The sequence below is a fragment of the Balaenoptera borealis genome (genome assembly GCF_965194805.1).
Source record: "Balaenoptera borealis genome assembly, chromosome: 3".
Lineage (NCBI taxonomy): Eukaryota > Metazoa > Chordata > Mammalia > Artiodactyla > Balaenopteridae > Balaenoptera > Balaenoptera borealis.
This window is the reverse complement of record NC_138866.1, coordinates 138277198-138296370: the sequence shown is the minus strand read 5'-3', so window position 1 is coordinate 138296370 and position 19173 is coordinate 138277198. Positions and strand designations below refer to the sequence as shown.

At 40.8% G+C, this 19173-nt stretch overlaps 1 protein-coding gene across 1 annotated transcript; it reads left to right on the top strand.

The window, feature by feature from the left end:
* Positions 1 to 1460: 1460 nt before the first annotated feature.
* LOC309626416 (17S U2 SnRNP complex component HTATSF1-like) lies at positions 1461 to 4121 on the top strand. Its single transcript, XM_082387089.1, has one exon. The coding sequence runs from the start codon at positions 1640 to 1642 to the stop codon at positions 3944 to 3946; it is 2307 nt and encodes a 768-aa protein (XP_082243215.1). The 5' UTR covers positions 1461 to 1639; the 3' UTR covers positions 3947 to 4121.
* The last annotated feature ends 15052 nt before the right edge of the window (positions 4122 to 19173 follow it).

The following is a 19173-nucleotide window of genomic DNA, read 5'->3' as shown; positions in this document are numbered from 1 at the left end:
AAAGAAGGATGGCAAATACCTTAAGTCTCCGCCAATAAGCAGATGATGGATTTAGAAGATCCTGGATATTTCAGTCATGAGCTTGGGTGAGACCTCGGGGTTTGTAGGTCTAGATTTGGAAGGCTTAAGAGTGAGCAAGGTTGCTCAGGACTTTGCAAAAGATAGAAATTTCAGGAAGCATATTTTTCAATGTGAAGGGAACGCATAAAAGTCTAATGTCCCAAAAAGGGTGGGGAAATGTGCCGTAAGACATGAAGACAGCCGAGGGGTGAGTGGAGGACCCTCAAGGCTGCCCTCCACATGATGTCCCATGAGGTCAGCTGAGCCTGTTTGAGTGTCCTCCAAAGCTCAGTGGTCCAATGCACACAATGACCCATGATAATTATTGCCTGGTTCACAGGGCTTTGGAGAGATTTGCCGACAATGTGTACAAAGTGTTTGGCACACAACAGGTGTTCAAAACTAGGCATTACTACTATTATTTTTATTGTGTGTATTTGTGTATGTGTGTGTCTGTGTATGTGTGCATGTGATCAGTATGGGCAAGCATAGAGAAACCCGTTTTTTTACCCTTCTCTCTGATCCATGGGAGTCTCAGCATTTTATTCCAACTAATGTAAAAGGCCATGGAAGAGAGAACAACAGAGTAAATTGTCCAAGCGCGACCCCGCTGTGGTTAACACAAGCAGCAAGGAGAAGGCAGGACAGATAACTAAAAACTGCACTTTGGGCTAGGGCACCACCTCGGTCCAGAGCCTTGGGGCCAATAGCACAGGGGCTGCAGGGGAAGTCAGCGGGGAGTGGGGGGGATTCCTTTTCCTTCCTGGGCTCAAAGATTCGAGCTGCTTATCAGAGATCTACTCGTGATACTGAGAATGGCACACTGCTGATACCACTGTCTTGCAAAGAGGCACTTAAAACCAATTATAATTTTTTCTAAGAAAATGTAGACATAAGATTAAGGAATAGCCAAAGGGGGAAAAAAAAGATAAGTGTTAGCATGAAATTACTAACAAAACTGAATCCGTTGTCAAACTTTGAGACTGTTGATAGATATAGCAACAGAAATATAGAAGTGAATTCTTACTTAGGACTGTGAAAAGAGGTACAAGGCCCATTCAGGTGCTACCCAAGGATGTTTAAAATTCAGCTGTTTCAAAGGAATAGACGCTGCATCTCTTAAACCAGCATTGCTGCTCAGAGCATCCTTTTTAGAACAGCAAAGGCATTAAGGAAGAAGTACAAAAGAACAATCCATAAGAGGAAGTAGCTGTACAAAAGAATTTTCACAAACACTTCCAGAAAAAAACATTACCTTCTTTGCTTGATGAGGCTGATCAAGATAAAAGATCCCCTAAATTAGTACAGTTCCTGGAAAATGCCATAAGAGAGACAATAGATGAGGAAAAAAAGAAATTTAAATCAGGCCTGGGTTATGTCAAAGAGAGATTGTCTTTTCCAGACGTTGCGGCGGGAGCCGCAGTCGTCTTAGACCCGGCCGGCGGGGAGCACAGAGCACCTTGTGCTCGCTCCCGCCGCGTTGTGGATCGAGCGGCGGTGTCAAGACCCAGCGGGGCGAGCCAGCGTCAGTTCGGCCTCTTCGCTCTCCCGGACCCTGCCACTGGACTAAGTCGGCAACATGAGCTGCAACAACTTGGATGAGAACGACGAGTTTGATGAGCAGTTGCGAATGCAAGAATTGTACGGAGGCACTGAGGACGGCGACACCGAGAAAGATCCCGGTGGAGAAAACGATTCTTTCCGGCAGCAGTCGACTGACACCCCATACGAGTGGGACCTGGACAAGAAGGCTTGGTTCCCCAAGATCACTGAAGATTTTATTGCTACATATCAGGCCAATTATGGCTTTCCTAACGATGGTGCGTCTAGTTCTACTGCGAATGTCCAAGATGTCAGTGCTAGGACTGCAGAAGAACCTCCGCAAAGAAAATCCCCTGAACCCAGTGATACCAAAAAGAGGGGAGAAAAGAGAAAGGGTGAATCAGGATGGTTTCATGTTGAAGAGGACAGAAACACAAATGTGTATGTGTCTGGTTTGCCTCCAGATATTACAGTGGATGAATTTATACAGCTCATGTCCAAGTTTGGCATTATTATGAGAGATCCTCACACAGAAGAATTTAAGGTCAAGCTTTACAAAGATAATCAAGGAAATCTTAAAGGAGATGGACTTTGCTGTTATTTGAAGAGAGAATCTGTGGATCTTGCATTAAAACTTTTGGATGACGATGAAATTAGAGGCTACAAATTACATGTGGAGGTGGCAAAGTTTCAACTGAAGGGGGAGTACGATGCCTCAAAGAAGAGGAAGAAGTGCAAAGACTACAAGAAAAAGCTGTCTATGCAACAAAAGCAGTTGGATTGGAGACCTGAGAGAAGAGCTGGCCCGTCCCGAATGCGCCACGAGCGAGTTGTCATCATCAGAAATATGTTTCATCCTATGGATTTTGAGGATGATCCACTGGTGCTGAACGAGATCAGAGAAGACCTGCGGGTGGAATGTTCAAAGTTTGGACAAGTTAGGAAGCTCCTTCTCTTTGATAGACACCCTGATGGTGTGGCCTCTGTGTCCTTTAGGGATCCGGAGGAAGCTGATTATTGTATTCAGACCCTCAATGGAAGGTGGTTTGGTGGCCGTCAAATCACTGCCCAAGCGTGGGATGGGACTACAGATTATCAGGTGGAGGAGACCACGAGAGAAAGGGAGGAAAGGCTGAGAGGATGGGAGGTTTTCCTCAACACTCCCGAAGCCAACAGAGGCCTTCAGCGTTCAGATTCCGTCTGGGCTCCAGAAAGGGCGGGGCCTTCTAGAGTTAGGCATTTTTCAGAGCACCCTTGCACATCTCAAACGAATGTTCAAGAAGCCGCAACTGAAATGGCATTTGAAGAACCTATAGGTGAAAAGAAGTTTGAAAAAACAGAAGATGGGGGAGAAGTTGAAGAAGCTGCTTCTGAAAAAGATGCTAAAGAAAGTGGCCCTGAAAAAGAGGCTGAAGAAGGCTGTCCCCAGAAAGAATCTGAAGAGAGCTGCCTCGAAAGAGAGTTTGAGGAAGGCTGTCCCAAAAGAGAGCGTGAAGAAGACCTCCCCGACAGAGAGTCCGGAGAACGCAGCCCCAAGAAAGAGCATGAAGAGGGTAGTCCTAAAGAAGAGTCGAAAGAGAATGGCGCAGAAAGAGAGTCCAAAAAGAAGAGACTCAAAACAGATCCTGATGAGAACGGCCTTGAGCAGGAGCCTGAGGAGGAGGCCAGCCCCCAGAAGGCAGCTGAAGATGGCAGCTCAGAACAAGGGTCTGAAGAGTGCTCGGAAAAGCAGTTTGAAGACGACTCTGAAAAAGAGTTAGAAGAAAACGGCCTTGAGAAAGGTTTTGAGGACGAGGGCTCTGAGAAGGAATTTAATGAAAACGTTCTTGAAAAAGAGATAGGGGAAAATGACTCTGAAAAATCAGAATTCGAAGATGACAGCTCTGGGAAAGTGTTTGATGAAGAAGGCTCTGAGAAGGAGTTTGACGAAGAGTCAGATGAGAAGGAAGAAGAGGAAGATGTGTATGAAAAAGTATTTGACGATGAGTCGGATGAAAAAGAGGACGAAGAAGATGCAGAAGAAAAGGGTCTGGAAGATGCGGATGAAAAGGACGAAGAAGACGATGCAGATGAAAAGGTGTTTGAAGATTCAGATGGAAAAGAAGATGAGGAAGATGTAGATGGAAAGGAAATTGAAGCCATAGATGAAAAGATGTTCGAAGATGACGATTCCAACGAGAAGTTGTTTGATGACGATGCCAGTGACAAGTTGTTTGAAGATTCCGATGAGAGAGGGACTGTGGGTGATTTAGGGAATGTTAAGGAGGAAGGGCCCCTGTCCACAGGCAGCAGCTTTGTCCTCAGTAGTGATGACGACGATGAAGACGATGATGATGACGTTTAATCCCTTAAACTTGCTTTGGAGGGTGATTCCTCCATCTCCATTTTGCCTCTGCTCCAGGGTAATTAACCAGTAGTGTTACAACGTGTGCATAGAGGTAGGATGCCCTCAGATCAATGCAGTGAAATGTGTCTGGTTATCTGTACTGACCGATTTTAAATATATGTGAACAAGTCAACTGGATTCTTGTCTTTTGTCAGATTTGTTAAGTGCATGCAGAATAATATTTTTTAAAGTATTCTGATTGAAGTTTGTGATATTCAAAAATAAAAAAGTTGTTAATATGCAGAAACAGAAAACGAGACCTAAGTTAAATTGCATTTTTCATTCTTGCTATTGCTTTATTCATACTAAAGTTTGGTTTTTCTAAGGACCTGAAAAATCCCTGTAGGAGCCTCCTTGCTTCAGCTTATGATGTTACCACTGATGTCCCCATTTCCCCTTTCTAAACCAGAACATGTTACTAAAACTTATGAAGTAAAGAACACTTCGGAGTTTTTCCCTGCCCAGTCCTCGCAAGTTACTTTTTTCTTTTCTACCCTCTTGCCATGAAAATTGAGGCTTAAACATGCAAAAGTAAACTTCCCAAGGTCCACAGCTTCCATTGTTGAAAATACAGAGGAAATCAGAATTCTACTGTGTACTGTTTGGGCCCCTCTAGAAGCTGATTAAAGTTACAGGACCTTTACCCAGAAAAATCTATGCATGCACTACACAACCTTTTCTATACAGTTTGGGGTGGTTCATGGATCCCCTGGAGTTTAAGAACTTTTGTCATGCATATTTCAGATTTTTGCTTTTGATTTTGTTCTAGAATCATGGTATCTAGTATATGCTAAGTTGTGTAGTCCCAATAAAAATTTGGGTCTTTCTTGATTGTGCTTTCCAAATTCAGTATTGATGAGTTGACTTCTGATGTAGCATTAAGTTATTCTCATAAATTAGAAGAATTAAAATAAACTGCATTGGTGCTTTCTCATTAAAAAAAAAAAAAAAAAAAAAAAGAGAGATTGTCTAATTAAAGAAAGAAATAAGACAAAATTAACGTACAGGAACTTTTCCTCATACAGAAGGAAAATAAAGCCTGACAGTTTAAGTAGGAAACTTTATGGTAATTTTTAAAGGAAAAAAAAGAAAAAGGGAAGACAGAAGATTGGTTGATTTCAGATGGTTGATAAACTTGCAGGTAGACTGATATTTCTCAGTGCAAAGCATGAGGTCGTAGGGCCATGATGACTGAGGGGGTCAGGGGAGGAGGTCAGTGATATGGTTCCAAGGAAAGTTAAGAAGGCAAAAATCTACAAACAATAAATGGTGGAGAGGGTGTGGAGAAAAGGGAACCCTCTTACACTGTTGGTAAGAATGTAAACTGGTACAACCACTATGAAGAACAGTATGGAGGTTCCTTAAAAAAATTAAACAGAACTACCCTATAATCCAGCAATCCAACTCCTGGGCATATATCCAAAGAAAGTCATAATTCAAAAAGAGACATGCACCCCAATGTTCATTGCAGCACTATTTACAATAGCCAGGATATGGAAGCAACCTAGATATCCATTGACAGAGGAATGGATAAAGATGTGGTACATATATATATAATGGAATACTACTCAGCCATAAAAAAGAATGAAATAGTGCCATTTGCAGCAACATGGACGCAACTAGAGATTATCATACTAAATGAAGTAAGCCAGAGAGAGAAAGACAAATACATGGAATCTAAAAACAAATGATACAAATGAACTTATTTACATAACAGAAACAGAATCAGATACTTTAGAAAACAAACTTATAGTTACCAAAGGGGAAAGGTTGGGGAGAGGGATAAATTAGGAGTTTGGGATTGACATACACATACATTATCTACTATATATAAAATAGACAATCAACAAGGACCCACTGTATAGCACAGGGAACTCTACTCAATATTCTGTAATAACCTATATGGGAAAAGAATCTGAAAAAGAATGGATATATGTATATGTATAATGGAATCACTTTGCTGTATGCCTGAAACTAACACAACATTGTAAATCAACTATACTCCAATATAAAATAAAAATTAAATTAAAAAAAAAGAAGTCAACCGGATGGATATTGAGTTGCCCACCAAAATCCATCTTTCTCTACCTCCTGGGCGTGTGGATAAACTACATTTCATCACCTTCTTTGTAGTTAGACAAGACCATATGACTGACTTCAGACCAAAGGAATGTGAGAAGTGATGTTTGTCACTTCCTGGCCTGGGCCTTGAGTCATCACCTCCCTCGTGTTTTCATTCTACCCTGCCAGCTGGAACTCTGAAGGGGTTGTGATCCAAGTTTCAACCCCACAATACCTCATGGAATGAGCCTGAGTCCCTGAATGTCTGTGAAGAAAAGATCTTCCTCCAACCTGGACCACTCGTCGTCAAGCTGAATGACTTCTATAGTTTTTAAACCACTGTCTTCTTGTTTCTATAGCTTTGCCTTTCCCAGAACTGTGTACCAATAAACCAAAGATTCATTCAAAACTATTTATTGAGGAGTTACTAGGTCCTAAGTCTGGTTTTAGGCACTTAACACTCAATGCTAAGTCAGACACATACATAAATGACTCATTCCAGGGTAACCATCACTTTATTCTGGTGCCATGTACAGAGTAAAATGGAAAAACCAAAGAGGGGGCATCTCATTCTGCTTGGAAGAGGAGAAGGAGGAATCAGAGTGGCAATGGCATTTGAAATGAGCCCATGAACAGGTGTCCTCAGGATGGAGAAGTGGGGAAGGAAACAAGGGAGAGGACCTTCCATGGTATGGGCAGAGAGGGCAAACATAGCCAGTCAGCAGGGTGAGTGGATGCAAGAGCTGGAGGTAGATCCAGAAAGACAGATGAGGACAAGCCCATGGTGATGCTTATTTGGACTTGACCCTGAAAGACAGTAAGGAGTCTGCTGTGGTTAAAATGAAGTACTTGATGAGGCCAGATTTGTGCACTCAAAGAAGGGTATGTAGAGTGGACCCAAGTGGGGAAAAGCCAAGACAGGGAACCCAGGGTGGAAGCAGCACATTAGCTTAGGTTGGTGAAAGTGGGTGGCTGGATGGGAATGTAACAGTGAGACTGGAGGGCAAGGGGCATCTTTGAGAAACGCTTCACGGCGGAGATGGACAGAATGTGGCAACAAGGAAATATGGCCTGATAAGGAAGATGACTAAGTGGGCTGCTCCCCACGGCTCTCACTCTGCGTTCTAGACTGTGGCTCTAGGGTCAGTTCTGAAAGAATCAATCTGCTTTCCCTCTCCCTCTCTCTAGTATACTGTAGTCCCTCTTAAATGGGTCCTCATGTCAGTTCCAGGCCATTTCCTCCCCTCTCTTTTACCATTCACCTACTCAAAAGCCTCAGGAACTGCCCCAGTTCAAATCCCATCCTCCCTTCATACCATATAAGCATGTCTGGCCCTACCTTCGAGAACCTGCTGCTTGCCCTTCTACAGCTGAGGACCGACCATGTTAGCTTGAAGGATGATAAGGCTCAAGACAATGAGATCTGGAAAAACAGAGAAGTATTTTTAAGGGAAGGGGAAGAGATGATGAAAAGGATGAAGAAGCAGAAGATGGCCATGAGTGTGGGCTGGGTTTTGAGCCAGGGCCTGTCACAGAACCTCTTCGGGCCTCCTGTTTGGAAAATGAGAGGATTACAAAATATATTCTAAGGTTCCTGATGACCCCCACCAAACTAACAAACAAATGATTCTAGAACAATGAAAAAATAATTGTTGTTCATGAATTGTGTATTACAGAGCAAATAACAACTAGCTTAGATTTCAGATATGACCAAATTAACTTTGCAAAGCTACCTAACTAAATCACAAATTAAATGAGCTAAGAAATGGAAAAGTTATATGACTATGTGTTTTTAGGACCTAAACAAATACAATAGTTTTAAGATTTGGAATCATTTAGCAGGAATCAATATAGAATATGGAACTAAACTAGCAATAATTGCCACTCTTAAAGAAGGAATAATAATTCTGATAACCAGAAAGGATATACAAAATTAATACTGATAATTACAGAGGAATTACTTAATTATCTGACTTATCCAGAGAATACAATCAGACACTATTAAATAGAATTGAACCTTATATTACTTTACTCTTATGTGTCAGTCAAACTGGATGTTTTGGAACAAAGAAGTAATGTTGAATAGATGCATTATGCAAGATGATAGTTAGCTAGAATAATTATCTGCTCTAATTAATTTAATTTATTTTATTGTGTCCTGGGTTCAGAGAGGTACATCAACTGCAAAATATTTGGGGACATTATACAATGAGGCAAATGTTAAGGAAATTGAGACCCTTTCATGAACTTTCAAGCAAAAATGCCAATAAGAAGATTTATGAGAAAGTTGTTATACAGAATTCCAGGTGCTGGTAAGCATTTCTCAAATCCTTTGAAAAAAAAAGTTTTTACCTAAACATTGAAAATCCTCTCGAGAGCATTAAGTATAAGCACATAGTAAAATAACTTACAATCATTGAGCACTATATGCCTGACCCTCTTCTTCTTTTTTTAAAGTAGTGAATTTTAATTTTATAGTTATATATAGTATCTACCATAGTCTTTCTTTAAACTGAAGTATAGTTGATTTACAATGTGTGTTAATTTCTGCTGTACAGCAAAGTGATTCAGTTACACATACATATATATATATATTCTTCTTCATATTCTTTTCCATTATGGTTTATCACAGGATATTGAATATAGTTCTTCCCTGTGCTATAGAGTAGGACCTTGTTGTTTATCCATTCTATACATAATAGTTTGTATCTGCTAACCCCAAACTGACACACTTCTAAGTGTCTTACAGAGATGAACTCATTAAGTCATCGCAACAACACTAAGAAATCGGGACTATACTCTCATTTTGTTGAGGAGATTGAGGTACAGGAAGGCTAAGGACAATGTAGGTCACAAATATCTGAGCCAGGATGTGAAGCCCAGCAGCCTACTTCCAGAGTCAATATTCTAAGCACTACCCTTGGCATCAATCTTGATAATTCCTAATTCACTGGTCAATAGGAAATTCATGCCTGAGTCTCCTAATGGCTGCTAGAAAATCAGGGTTTGGGAGAGTCAGTGGGGAGAAAGGGCTTCCCCTCAGCCTAACACCTTCACTTGGAGCATTTTGAGTACCTCTGTGAAGACATATGCCGGTCAGTGGTACCACCAACTTCCAAAAATCTGGGTCAGGCATTTCAGACCTGGAGAGACTAGGTTTCCACCATTTACCTGAGGCACAGAGAGTTTACTTTAGGATAAATCAAATATTTAAATTTGCTTTGCTGGCACTGCCCCTGTCATTCCTGCCAAAGCGTCCATAGATGGCCATGGGCAGGAATATTATCCACAACAAGCCAGAGAAGACAGCCTGTCATTCCTAAGCCCAAATCCAATGACTCACTAGGCACCCAGAGCATGTTCATCTTGTCCTTAGGAAAGAAAAGTAACTTATTCCTTAGGTTTCCTGTGACAAGATAATTTATTGTCTAAATCAGGCATTTTTGAGACAGAAAAAGGACACTATTAATAATGACTGCAGGAAAAAAAAAAGGACAGAAACAATGCTTGCCCCATGCACACTGGGACATATCATCATCACACTATCCATGATTTAGTTTTTTCATCTCTATTACGATGCATTATGTCTTTTTCTGGTTTAGCATTCCTTAAATTCAGTTTTAAGTTTTTCCATGGAGACAGAGACATGACCACAAGTCAACAAAATCATTTCTCAGCAGCAGATAATGATAGACCACAAGGCAAAGAGGAAATGTTTTCATAGGTCACACTGAGCCTTCAGGTGACTCTGGTATCACATGGCCTCTGGGTCAACGCTTCAGGAGAATTTGCATTTATTGCAAAGCCACCTGGAAAAAGCCTGAGAATCTGTCTGATTACCAAATCTATAAGTGGCTAATAACTAGCTTTCTTCCACATAGGATTCTCAAGATGTAGTAATTTGGAGAATTTTTAGAAATTTTTCATCATGGCCATGCAGATCCAGTAGGCACATTTCATTCATTCATTCACTTTCACATTGATATATTTTTAAATAAGTATTTATCATAATTGGAGACCAATACTTCCTTTTACCCATGGAAATCATCTAAATTCATTAATTTTATTTACTCACCCCAATCCTCTGAATGTTGATATGCCAAGCACTGTGCTAGGTACCAAAGAAGTTATCAGGTAAATAAGACAGGCATCATGTCTATGCCCATGGAGCTTGCAAAAACAGATAGATTAAGCCACCAAGAATTGAGATCAGTACTATGAAACAAATTGTAACTATATAAGATGCTGAGTTGAGAAATAACAGGAAAGACATTTTATTGTTTGTTTATTCTACAAATATATATTGAGTGTCTACTGTGTGCCAGCAACTTTTCTAGGCACTGAGATCCCAGTGGTTAAAAAAAAGGGGACATGATTCCTGCCTCATGGGAAATACAGTCAACTGGAGAGGACAGACAACAAACACGTAAGTGAGAACAGGCTTTTTTTAGATTGCAAAAAATGCCATCAAGGACTCTAAACCCCTTAAAGCAATAGCACAGGAGTCAGCTAACTATGGCCCCCAAGCCAAATCTAGCCCACCTGCTGCCTGTTTCTCTAAATAAAGTTTTATTATAACACGGCCACTTCCCATCACTAATGTTCTGTCTATGGCTGCTTTCACCATAAAACTGCAGAGTTTCCCATAAAACTGCAGAGTTGAGTAGTTGCAACAGAGACTGTATGGCCCACAAAACTTGAAATGTTCACTCTCTGACCCTTTAGTAAAAAAGTTTGCTGACCCTGCAATAGAGAATAATAGCTGATGACAGATGGGGAGAGAGGGGAAATCCTAAATAAATTGAATAGTCAGGGAATATTTCTTTGCAGATAAGACTTTTAACCAGAGGACAGAAAGAGAAAGAACTAGTCCCAGATAGGAGAAAGGGCCTTCCTGTCAGAGGAAATTACAGGAGCAAAGAGGCCCAGAAGCTGAAAGGAAACATGGGTGTCTCGAGTGGTGAGGGAGGGAAGGGATGGTGGAAGGGACCATTCTGAAGTGGTAGGCAGGTACCGGATTCAAGAGGCTTTTAAGGTTTGTGATGAGATGATTGGGTTGCACTCTGAAAGCAATGGGTAGCCTGGACGGATATTATATAAGAGAGTAATGTGATTTATTTGGAACTTTAGAAGATTTCTCAGGCTGCAGGTCAGCAATTGTAGTTGGAAAGGTAGAAGCTAAATTAGGATGCTATGCCTGTCGTCCAGGTGAGGGTTGTTGGAGACCTGGCCAATAGAGTGGCAGAGGGGTTGGGAAGCTTGGTTACAGGGAAGCATATTGGAGCAAAGGGTTTCTATACCATTAGCGTCTCCATCAGCAAGAGTGTGGGTCTAAGACTAGTAAGAATGTTCAGCTCATATTGTTCCTGCTGCTTGAAAGAAACACCTAGAACACTAGAGCCAGTCAGATTCTGAGTCTCCTTGAACTTTATTATCCAAAGATGAGCCATATAGTTTGATGATTTGTCTTGATGGGAATATTATTGTGATCATCTCAGAGCCTAAAATATAGAGGGCTGGAGAGGCATGGTGATACATTGTGGTACAGTCCTGTCTTACCTTGGGGACCCCAAGAAAGCAGAGTCTGAGAAAGGGCTTATGGAACCCACAAACAGGAGCTAAATGAGAAGACAAGGCAAGGTCTTTATGGACTATGAAGCATTTGTATACACCCTCTCCCATTTGGCCTTCATAGAGACCTGTGAGGTTTTAATTTAATTCTTTAGCAAGACTTAACATCCCCATTTTGTAGATGAGCAAACTGAGCCTCAGAATTACCATGGAAAATCGGCAGAGGTGGGAGTAGAATCCACATCTCATCTCCCAGCTAGTGCTCTTTGCTCTACATCTGCTACTTCCCCTAAATAACTGAAGAAAAAGCCAGTGCAACAGAGAAACAAATTCTTATGAGTATGAATGCAACGTAAGGAAGAGGATGTCCAATTTTGCCAGGAGGTGAGCAATGGAGGAGGCCTCTTGAGGAAGCCATCTTGTTCGAATGAACCAGTGTTTGGTAAACAAGCCCTTAATCACACATTTCAGTATTGTCTACACTTAGAATAATGTGATCTTTCAACTTCCCTTTTCCAGCCTGAGTAATCCCAGGCTCTTCAGTCTCTGCGTATAATAACATCAGTTTCTCTTTCTCTGTCTATTCCCCAGTTTTGTTATAGCTTTCATGGGGAAGAATACAGACACCACACAAAGTGCTGAAAATGCTAATTACAATTTATTATTTAAGAAAAACAGGATCAATCCAGTGTGTAAAGAAGCTCCCCAAGGCAGCATTTGCCCCTAATTCTGGGCCCTGTCCCTTATCAGGTAGGTGATTTGCCTTGTGTGCTTAAGTCTACAAGTAGAGCCAAAGTCGAAATGGTAGTGATCGCAGAACCATCACCTATGTTCCCACATCTCATGAGAAATCACCTTTGGATTTTCTTACTCTCCTTAGCCATGACTCACCTGGCAAGGTGACCTGGAGGCACGGTGAGGGATCACACCTGAAGACTGCAGTGACATGGCCACCTGGTCTTCCCAGGCAAGAAAACAAAATTTGCCCCAAAGAGTAAAAATAGCTTTATTATAAAGAGCAGCCTAGATTCCATACTAGTTTACATAAAATGAAAGCAAATCACTAGAAAACTTCATCCCTGAACTGTCATTTATAATTAGTCATGAGAGACCTCACTCTGGATCCTGAGTCTTGTTTCTGAAGCCAACTTCCTCTACGGTTATTGCACATTTAAACCAGACATTAGTGCTTAGGATCTTCATTTAAACACTCTGACTGGCAATATTAACCTTGCCCCACAGGAAGACAGCACTATATATTGTGAAGAACATGGTTTCTAAGCGATTGTAAATTCTACAGCATGTGTGTGCCTCACACTGGATAAAGCTCTTACCCCTTTGAGCCTCGATTTCCTTCTCTGTAGAATAGAAATACAAAAGAAGTAGGTGAAGAGGGTCAAGCACATAGTAGGTGTTCAATAAATTTCCACTTAATATTATTAATAATAGCAGTAGCATTAGAATCAAAAAGAAAACTTGCCTGTCCAGTGACCCACAAAATTTCCCCAAATAAACATTCTGGAATCCAGACTACTCTGTGTCAACGAGGAGTTTACTGAACAAACACTTTCCCCTGAGACCGAATATAAACCGGCTTCACTCTCCTCCCAGCAAACCTTCTAATTATCTCCACTGTTTACAGCATCCAGCCCCTCTGCTACCGAATTCTCCATTATTCTGACAGCCAACAAACTAGACCTATTAGAACCCAGCACAACTTTTGCCTAGGGCAGGAACTTTGTGAGACCACAAATCGTCTTGGTATTAAAAGTCGGTGCATAAGAACTGCCCTCAGCTTTTACTCTAAATTGCTAGTTTGAAGACATTCATTGCAGTATATTGTATTTCCACTATATTTTGCTTTAATAGACTTCATGGTGAAGTGTACAAGAAGAGTTTTAAAGCCCGAGGTAGCACACAGCCGACTATTTTTTCTTTTATGTATTTTTCCATCTTTTGTTTGTCACCTTATATTGTTTTGTTGCCTCACATATATAAAATAACCTGGCAATCACAGAACAATCCCCAGCAGTTAGCTGGAGGCACATATTGACTTTACTATTAAAAGTTGAAACAATCAAGCTAAAGAATCTGTGGTGTATTTTTCTACTACTTGCATGAGACTTTAATTTTAAAATGAATGGAAAATATCTCCTCTGAAAGTAATAGCGCTTTCATCGACCTTGGTTTATTTCTATGCTTTTGCATTGCCTGCCTAGGACAACTCTGTAGTTAAAGGGAGCAGTGGAAGAAAATATTTGCCCAGCATTTTCATCTGAAAGTGCCAAGGTGCTTTATGGCCATGATTCTTTGATTTCAGGTCAATTGATGGGCTGAGTGATGCCAACTCACCTTGCCTAGCCTTGGTTTAGGGAGCATATATCATCTCTTTGTTCACCTTCATGATGCCACGGAAACAAGCCAGGTATTCTGTATCCATCACCCTACAGCACTAAGGATAGAGGCGAGTGAAGCCTACGTGCTCTGTCTTCATGGAGCATATGGTCTCATCTTCATGAACCATAGCTTCCTCTTTAAGTAGCATCAAGTCTCATGAGATAGAAATGGATTTAATAAATAACCATGCAAACTCATCTATAGATATAGATACCTTTCTCATCAGAGTTATGAAGGAAATGTATTATCAAAGGATCAATAATGTGAGGGTCATAGAAGGTCATGCAAAAATTGACTGAGATGAGGAGATGGGGGGTTGAAGAAGAGTCATGGAGGAAATGCATCAAGAGAGGAAATCACACATGTAAAGGCCCCAGGGCAGAAAGGATCTGTAACCATTGAGAAACCAAGGTAAGAACTGCACTGGGGAGCAGAGGACCTCACACCCCGCAAAGGAAGTGGGAGGTGAGGCTGGAATGGTAGACAGGGCTAGAGCAAGGGGACCTTGGAAATAATGATAGAGATGGGGGATTTTATTCCAAGGACAGTGGGAGGGCATTGAAAGGGTTTCAGCAGGGAAGTTACATGATCCACTTTTGGAAGAATTTGTCTTCCTCTGTCTTTTGTATGGAGAATGAATGGAAGGAAAGCTGGAGTAGAAGTTGAGAAAACCGTCTTGAGAGAAATGGGTCCAGGTGAGAGAGAATAGTCACTAAATGAAGGGTTTGGAGAAAAGATACTTGGAAAAACAAAAGATTTCAAAGTGACTTCAGGACAGACTAGATATGATGCTGAAGAAGGAGAAGTTTCTAGAAAGATGCCAAGATGTCTGGCTGAGTGATTGGGGGTGCAAGTGCAACTGTTGAGACAGGAAGCACTAGAAGGTGCAGATTTGAAAGAATATCAAGTGCTCAGTTTTAGACATTTTAAGAGTTTATTCCGAATGCGAGTAATCAGAATCCAACTCCAACTAAAGAGAGATCTACTGGGAGAGTACTGAGATCTCTCAAAGAATTCAAGGGAGGAAAGGGACAACCAGGCAGCCCAAAGATTCAGGCAGCAGGAATTCATTGACTTTCTAAGCTCTGACATTGATATAACTCAGTTCAGCAACTCCTAGTCTCTGTGTCTCTCAGGCACAAGTGCCAAATATGGGAAGAAAGGATCTAATTGATCCAAGTTAGGACAGGGGCCCATTCTCCTCCAGTCAACAAGGATCAAAGAATAGGACCATATATCACAAATATGGCCACTCCACTCACACCAGTCAGAATAGCCATCCTTAAAAAGTCTACAAATAACAAATGCTGGAGAGGGAGTGGAGAAAAGGGAACCCTTCTACACTGTTGGTGGGAATGTAAGATGGTGCAGCCTCTATGGAAAACAGTATAGATGTTCCTCAAAAAACTAAAAATAGAATTACCATATGATCCAGCGATCCCATTCCTGGGCATATATCTGGGCAAAACTATAATTCAAAAAGATACATGCACCCCTATGTTCATTGCAGCACGATATACAATAGCCAAGACATGGAAACAACTTAAATGTCCATCAACAGATGAATGGATAAAGATGTGCTACATATATACAATGGAATACTACTTAGCCATAAAAATGACTGAAATAATGCCATTTGCAGCAACATGGATACAGCCAGAGATTATCATACTAAGTGAAATAAGTCAGAAAGAGAAAGACAAATACCATATGATATCACTTATATGTGGAATCTAAAATATGAAACAAATGAACCTATTTACTCAAGAGAGAGTGACTCACACAACCTATTTATAAAACAAAGATAGACAAACAGACATAAAGAGCAGACTTGTTGCCAAAGGGAGAGTGGGGGAAGGATGGACTGGGAGTCTGGGGTTCGTAGATGCAAACTGTTACATACAAAATGGATAAACAACAAGGTCCTACTGTATAACACAGGGAACTATATTCAATATCCTTAGATAAACCATAATGGAAAATAATATAAAAAGAAGGTGTATATATTTATAACTCTGTCACTTAGCTACATAGCAGAAATTAACACAACATTGGAAATCAACTATATTTCAATTTAAAAAAAATTAAAACAAACAAACAAATATGACCACTCCAGTTTCACCCATGCAGTTTGGCCACACTTCTCAGAAAAGGTTGTGAGTTGGAAAATGGGAAGACACTGCACATGTCTCTGTGTGTGTATCTGTATATACAAATCTATATCTATATATGTATATATATAAATCTATACAATCTTATTTAACCTTTGCAAGAACTCTCTGAGGTGGATCCTTTTATAACCATGTTATGGAGAAGGTCACTACACCCAGAGAAGTTAATCAGCCTCCAAGGGCACACATTAGTAGATGGTGGAGCCGTGAGTTAAACCCACATTTGTCCACAGCATCTTCAAATTCAGATGGAGTCAGTCTACACTCACAGCTACTCAAGATGTACTTTCCCAGTCATGGCCTTCTTATGCAGGATGCTGAGCACCGCAAAAGAGAAAAAAAGAGATTTGGTTAAGTTTAATTATGTTCTACTTGATTCATCAGACTTTTGGAGTCTGAAATGTATGCATTTCCACTGATGGGTAACATGATCATTAGAAGGACAAAAGTGCATTTGCCCAGAGTTAAACATAAAGTTTGTAAAACAGCATGACTGCTTCTATTCCCAGGCCTGGCCCAATAAGTCATCCACACTGTTACTTTAGGAGACCAAAAGAAAGAGTGGATAATCCTTCTGAAGCTGTCATACAAATTGTTCACTGGTCTTTCCTTGAATCTGGTGATAGACGGATGAGATTCATCTTGACTGAAGTGGAAAGAATGGATATACCTCCATCAACATCCAAGGGAAAAGAATGATTACACCTAGTAAAATACTCTCCATCACACATCGCACTCCCCTTTGTATTAAATGGAGTTGTGAATGGCAGTGGAAAATATATTAGTTATATCACAAAGAATTCCCAGACATGTGTAGTATGTTGACCAAAGCTTTCTCTACTAAAATATAAACTTTGCAAGAGCAGGAACTGTCTTGTTCATTGTAGTATTCGGGGTCAAGACCAGTGTCTGGCACTACCCAAATGTCTAGCACATGTTTATGGAAGGAAGGAACAACTAAAATTGTCCAAAGAGATGTCAATCTAGATGTCATTCTGTGAAATTCTTTTTTTCAGAGTTTTCTGAGTTTATGACACCACAGTAAAGGCAACCTCCACTTATATAAAACCCAGTTGAAACGCAGTAAATAGAAAGGCAATGAAGTTGAATATAGGAATAGACAATTTACCCAAAGAAAATATTACAATTGTTTGCCTCAAAAATTTTCTTAGTTCACTTTATCAGCTTTTGTCCAACCCATCTACTAACCTAATAGCATGTATATATGGATGGGAGTTGGGAGAGGGTGGATAAATGCAAGCAAGGAAAAATAAACAAAAAACAGATGAATCTAGCCACTCCTAGAGCATTGACACGTAAATGCTGATGGTCTCAAATCGCTCTCTCTCTCCTGAGCTGCTAACCTATATTTCCAGTCAACCTGGATGTTCCATGGGTACTTCAATCGAAAACAAAATTCATCATCTTGTGCCACACAATTTTGTATTCTAGTTTTTAATTAACCATATACCCTCCTCTCCCCAAGGAACCTGAACTTGAAGCTCAGGTCATCATTGAGTGCCCCCTCCACCCCCACCTCTGATTAGAGGCTGAGTCTTCTCACACCCACTTCAGCCATCTCTCCACTCTTCACACCCCACTTGGTTGTCTTTGAAAAGCCCTCACTCTGGTCTAGAGCATCTCTTTTCTAGGTCCATTGCATTAGCCTCATATGGAATCCTCAGCCTTTGATCTCTATACTCTATCTACCTGCTACATCTTCACCAAAGTGAAATTTCACAACACAAATTAGAGTGTTCCCTTCATTAAACTAACTTTATGGTGTCACAATGCTTTTAGGTACACACTATTTATCCTGGCCTTTAAATTCTTCTATAATCTCCTATAACCTAGCACCAAACTAAATCTTTCCAGCCTGTCCTCTAACCTGCTTGCCCTCCGTTTATTCACTTATGGGCCAACTAGAGAACGTCACTTACTGAGTTAGGGGTGAAGACTCAGTCCCTGCTCTTGAGAAGAAGTTCAAAGTCTTGCAGAGAAACCCTTGAGCAAATAGTCATGGCACCATGTAGTAAGGATGAAGATGGAACATCCAGAGCCTTTTCAAACCAACTGCTATTTCTCAAGCTTTTGCTATTAGGGTTTTATTTTGACTACACACCTCACCTCTCTGACTGCAAGTTCTCCTTAGCCACCTACCACACCCAGAGGACTGTTCCTGGTCCTTCAATAGCCAATCTAGTCTCCAACAGCTGAATTGATTCAAGCAACTTATCCTTCTTTTTCAGCCTGAAATCAGATATTTAGGCTTCTGGGGAAGTTCAACTACTGGTTACCTAACTCAGCAAGCAACCTGCAAATACTTAAGTTGATACTGCAGAAAAAATAAATTTCCTAGAAATTGTTTCACTTGGAACACTCATTTAAAAAAAGAAAAAAAAATTAAATGAAATAAAAATATTGGTTCCCAGGTTTTATCCCAGACCTACTAAATCACAGTTTCCTGGAGAAAGCCCTGATAAAGGGTGTATTTAACAAGTTCACTAGGGGAAGTTTGAGAAATGTTATTTTGAGTCAGTGGTCCTCAAAGTGAGGCTCCCTGGCCAGCCAATGATGACCAGGTGATGCTGATGATTATCTACCAGGAACCACACTCAGAGAAACACTCTTTTAGGCCAAAATTCTCTTTGGCAGACGCTCCCTGGCAGTGTCATGAGACAGTACTGTCACAACAACTTCATGGAAGAGTCAGTACAGTGAATATGAAGCCAAGGCTGAGTGAGGCTACTTGATTTACGGACATGGACACAACTGCACCACAGTTGGTAAAACAGAGGTATTAACATAACTGCTACTCTTCCTGTACATCCATAAAACAGCATGTGTGAAGTACCCCTAACAGTGCAGGAAACAGGAAACCTTCCACAAATGCCTTATGAGGACAGATCAAGAAGACGGCCGTCTACAAACCAGGAAGAGAGCTCTCACCAAAACCCAACCAAGTGACACGCTGATCGTGGACTT

What these genes read in the sequence shown, in the direction of transcription:
- LOC309626416 (XM_082387089.1), top strand. Translation starts at nt 1,640, where the DNA reads ATGAGCTGCAACAACTTGGATGAGAACGACGAGTTTGATGAGCAGTTG.